This window comes from Vicia villosa, linkage group LG3 (genome assembly GCF_029867415.1).
Source record: "Vicia villosa cultivar HV-30 ecotype Madison, WI linkage group LG3, Vvil1.0, whole genome shotgun sequence".
NCBI classification, from domain to species: domain Eukaryota; kingdom Viridiplantae; phylum Streptophyta; class Magnoliopsida; order Fabales; family Fabaceae; genus Vicia; species Vicia villosa.
In genome coordinates, this window is record NC_081182.1 from 161,556,115 (window position 1) to 161,561,286 (window position 5,172).

The following is a 5,172-nucleotide window of genomic DNA, read 5'->3' on the forward strand; positions in this document are numbered from 1 at the left end:
ACACAAATGTCAGAATGCCGACAATGTCCCAGACAGTGATCATGCGTAATAATGGAAATAATGGTGCGTTACACAGCAATAAAACCAAGCATTTATCCCTCAATCAGAATAATCATAGCCAGCTTTTATTTCTCAATCATGAGCAAAAAACTTTCCAAAACAGCCAACCGACAACTTTTCAAATCCCATCTTTCCAAAACAGTAACCCAACAAATTTTCCCCACTCTTCATTCACCACCCAACACCCATTACCGTTAAAAAATACCACTCAATTAGTGCTCACCGAAACAACTTTGTCCCCGACCCCACCTAGCGGCAACGACCCCACAAAACTCAACCAACCAATTACTACCTTGACCAATCAGAATAATCCTTACGTGCATGAAACAACCATATCCACACAAGAAAACCGTAACCCCCTGCTTCATAAAAGTTCCAATCAAGACATGAATTTTTCCACCCTGATAACCAATCCTTTCCCAATCCCAAGTATTATCAAAAATAACACTGGCCCAGCTTCATCCGCCCTTAACCTTAAGCCTTTCAAATTTAAGAGTAAAACCATGCAGACTAAAACAACCCACAGCAACCAGAAACAAAGCCAATTAAACCGCAGCCTGAACACTGAGACCCAAAAACCTGATAACCAATTACGTATCATCAACAACAACCTATTTGAGCCCCATCCAAGCCCCTACAACCAAGTCAATGAAGAAGATCAAGCTGATAAGAAAAGAAGAAGAGAAAGTGAGGAAGAGAAAGCAGCAAAAGATGAAGCAAAGAGTCAGCATTTTTTATTGGCAAGTCCTGGCAGCCAGGACTGCCGGGAATTATGAAAATCTTATGTTGGAATTGCCGTGGGCTGAGCAACCCCAGAGCAATTCCGAACTTACGAAAGTTGGCTCAACAGTACAAACCAGATATTCTGTTCTTATCGGAAACGTTATCTAAAGCTCGCAAGATGGAGACAATCCGTGTATCATTGAAGTTTGAAGCTTGTTTCACGGTGGATGTAGAAGGTAGAAGCGGCGGTTTAGCGGTTATGTGGAGGGACACTAAAAGTTGCAGTGTGGTGAACTTTACAAGAAATTATGTTAACATGGAGATTCGGGACGATATTAAAGGAGTGTGGAGGTTCACGTGTTACTACGGATATCCCGAGAGGGGCAGAAGGAGACAAGCGTGGGATTTACTACGAAACTTATGGTTAATGTCGGATGCGCCTTGGTGTATCATTGGTGATTTCAATGATCTTTTGACTCAACAAGACAAGCGAGGTATCCACCCTCACCCAAATTGGTTGTGCGCCGGCTTTCAACAAGCTGTTAGTGACTGTGAGCTCACTGACATTCCACTCGAAGGACACCAATTCACTTGGGCTAAAAGTCGTGGTACGGACCATGCTGTGGAGGAGAGGTTAGATCGTGCTTTATCGACCTCGACATGGTTAGAGTTTTTTCCGGACAGCAAACTTGTAAATCTTATAGCATCTCACTCTGATCACAGTCCCATAATTCTTTACTGTGATCCTATCCAACGTAGCGGCAAGAAGTATACGTTCAGATTTGAGAACAGCTGGCTGCAAGAAGAGGATGTTATGGAAGTTGTTAATAATGGGTGGCGAAGAGGTGAAGCAAATGAAGTGCAGCAGCGTCTCTCCTTGTGTGCAGAAGAGTTGGGAAGGTGGAGCAGAGATAGAAATAGAAAAAATAAAGAAGAGTTACAGAGAAATAAAGAAACAATGGAACAATGTAGAGATAAACAGGATCCGGTCTCGACGTCTTGTTTTTTCGAGGCACAAAGTGAATATAATAAGGCCCTTATTCGAGAGGATACCTACTGGAAGCAAAGAGCTAAAATGCACTGGTTGCGAGACGGTGATCGCAATACGAAATTCTTTCACTTATCCGCAACAATCAGAAGGAATAGACAGCAAATTGACATGTTGGTTCAGGAAAATGGTGTTGAAGTCAGGGATCAATTGGGCATGTGTGAAATTGCAAGATCCTATTTTGAGAATATTTATGGAGCTAACCATGGTGTCTATGATCCAGTTCTTAATAACATTAACCAGAGGGTTACTAGCGAAGAGAATGATAGGCTACTGCTACCTATCACTAAAGCAAAGCTTCATGCAGCAGCTCTTGTGATGCATCCAGATAAAGCCCCTGGACCTGACGGTTTCAATCCTGCTTTTTTTCATCACTTTTGGGACTTATGTGGAGATGATATTTGGAAGGCGGCTACGAGCTGGTTGGAGAGGGGTTTTTTTCCTCAATCTTTAAATGATACTAATATTTGCCTAATCCCTAAGTACGTCACCCCACACGATATGAAGGACTTCCGACCAATATCATTGTGCAATGTGGTTTACAAATTAGTGTCCAAAGTTCTTGCGAACAGAATGAAAGTTTTACTTGGCAAATGTGTATCTGAGGAACAATCGGCTTTTGTGGAGGGGCGTTCCATTCTTGATAATGCGATGATTGCTATAGAAATTATTCTTGCTCTCAAACGGAAGACCACGGGTAACAAGGCTCATTTGGCTCTTAAGATAGACATTAGTAAGGCGTATGATAGAGTCGACTGGGGTTTCTTGAGAGGTATGCTTGCTAGAATGGGTTTTGTGGAAAAATGGATACATTGGATCATGATGTGTGTTACTTCGGTGCACTATTCTGTTCTTATTAATTCAGACCGTGGTGGAGCAATTGAACCAGGAAGAGGACTCAGGCAAGAGGACCCACTGTCTCCTTATCTCTTTATTCTAATCTCGGAGGGTCTTTCAGCTCTTATTCAGAAAGAAGTGGCGAGTGGTGATATCCATGGATTCCAGGTGTGCAGAGGGGCACCGAGTGTGTCCCATCTCCTTTTTGCTGACGATTGTTTTCTTTTTTGCAGGGCCAATCTCACGGAGGTGACACGTCTTATGAATTTGCTTAGTACCTATGTTGACGCTTCAGGCCAGGAGATTAATATGCATAAGTCGGAAGTGTTTTTTAGCCGGAATTTAAGCAAACCGGCGCAGGAGGATATTGCAAAGATTATGGGAGTTCGTCATGTTATGGGAACCGGAAAGTACCTAGGATTACCGTCGATGATTGGAAGAAGTAAGAAGGCTACTTTTTCTTTTATTAAGGATCGTATTTGGAAGAGGATCAACTCATGGAGGGGTAGGTCTTTATCAAAAGCGGGAAAGGAGATTATGATAAAATCGATTCTTCAGTCTATTCCAGCCTATATCATGAGCATCTTTATTCTACCAGATGCGGTAATCAATGATATTGAAAAGATGATGAATTCTTTCTGGTGGGGGGGGAGGAAATAACAATAAGCGTGGTATAAGATGGATGGCGTGGGACAAGCTAACTCCTTCTAAGACGGAAGGTGGGTTGGGTTTTAGGGATCTTAAAGCGTTTAACATGGCTATAGTTGCTAAACAAGGATGGAATTTGTTAACAAGGCCGCATACTCTTGTCTCCAGAATCTTCAAAGCAAGGTATTACCCTAGTACTTCTTTCTTAAATGCAAAAATTGGATATAATCCTAGCTTTGTGTGGAGAAGCATGTGGAAAGCAAGAGATGTCTTAACATTAGGGTACAGGTGGAGTATAGGTGATGGAAGTCAAATTAAGGCAATGGACGAACCTTGGCTTAGGGGGAGAAGAGAAGGATGCATTGTTGGACCCCAAAAGCAAGGTACATACGATATTAACGTTAACCATCTTATGTTGCCTAATGCGAAAGAATGGAATACAAGATTGATTGAGGATTTGTTTGATTATGTAGCTACCGAAGACATAGTACAGGTTCCATTGTTGCAAGAGGTGGTCGAAGATAGATTAGTGTGGAAAGAGGAGCAAAATGGAGAGTATAGTGTGAGATATGGCTATAAGTTGTGGGTAAACTCTAGAAGGAGACAAAATACTGATAGTGTGAAGGAGGATTAGAATAGTCTTTGGAGAATTAAAGCACCATCGAAAACCAAGCATCTGTTGTGGAGGATTTGTATGGAATGTTTACCATCACGGACTAGACTTTGTCAACATCAGGTACAGTGCCCACCAAATTGTCAGCTCTGCGGAAATAATATTGAAGATGATTGGCATGTGTTTTTTGGTTGTGATATGACTATTCAGTGTTGGAGGACAGCAGGTTTGTCGGATCTTCTAGAGCCCCGTTTACATAAGTTTAGTGATGTAAAATCTCTAATATTTAATATATGTAGCTCAGAAGATAGGATGGTTGCTGGTAGATTTGCAGTTATGATGGATGTGCTTTGGAAAAATAGAAACGATTTTATTTGGCATAATGAGAAGGAGGAAGCACCTAAATTGGGTATGATAACTTTTCGTAACTGGCATGATTGGCTTACAGCACAAAGAACTCAAGGGAGAGAGAATAACGTTCAGAATATCACAAACTGGAACCCACCAGCGGAAGGATGGTTAAAGTGCAATGTGGATGCGGGGTTTAACAGTCACGTTGGGACTACTAATAGGGGATGGTGTATTCGTGATAAAAGAGGTAATTTCATTATTGCAGGTGTAGCTTGGGATATTGGTACCCTCTCCATCCTTGAAGCAGAAGCTTATGCCCTAAAAGAAGCTATTGAAGGAGCTATAACCTTGCACCTTGACAATATTATCTTCGAAAGTGACTCTCAACAGGTTGTTCAAGCTATCCACTCCGACCACGAGGGTGGCTCGGAATTTAGTTTAATTATTATGTCTATTAAAAATTAATTACATGTTTTCTCCAACTTCGAGGTGAAGTTTATTAGGCGTCAAGCGAATTCGGTTGCCCACTCCCTCACGAAGGAGGCCAATTCTTGGGCTAGACGCAGTGTTATTCATATGATTCCTCCTTGTATTGAACATCATGTGTTGAATGAATGTCATTAAGTTTGCTTTTGTAAAAAAAAATGGATGCATATATTAAGCAAAGCCAATGAATATGTTTTTTTTCCACACAATATATTAAACATATTCTGGATCAATTCATCAATATAAATATTGATAGACGTGAATACACAGTAAAGTATTTCTTTGGAAATTTAAGTGCAGACTTTACAACACAATCAATTGAATATTATTTAATAGAAAAATCTTAATCTTAGTAACCATTCATTCAAGATATTTATATCATAACTTTTTTACGATGCCTATAATT

General features: G+C 40.7%; 1 protein-coding gene across 1 annotated transcript; it reads left to right on the top strand.

The window, feature by feature from the left end:
* Positions 1-4,010: 4,010 nt before the first annotated feature.
* Positions 4,011-4,745, top strand: LOC131659278 (uncharacterized). Its single transcript, XM_058928490.1, has one exon. It carries the CDS (start codon positions 4,011-4,013, stop codon positions 4,743-4,745), a length of 735 nt encoding a protein of 244 aa, XP_058784473.1.
* The last annotated feature ends 427 nt before the right edge of the window (positions 4,746-5,172 follow it).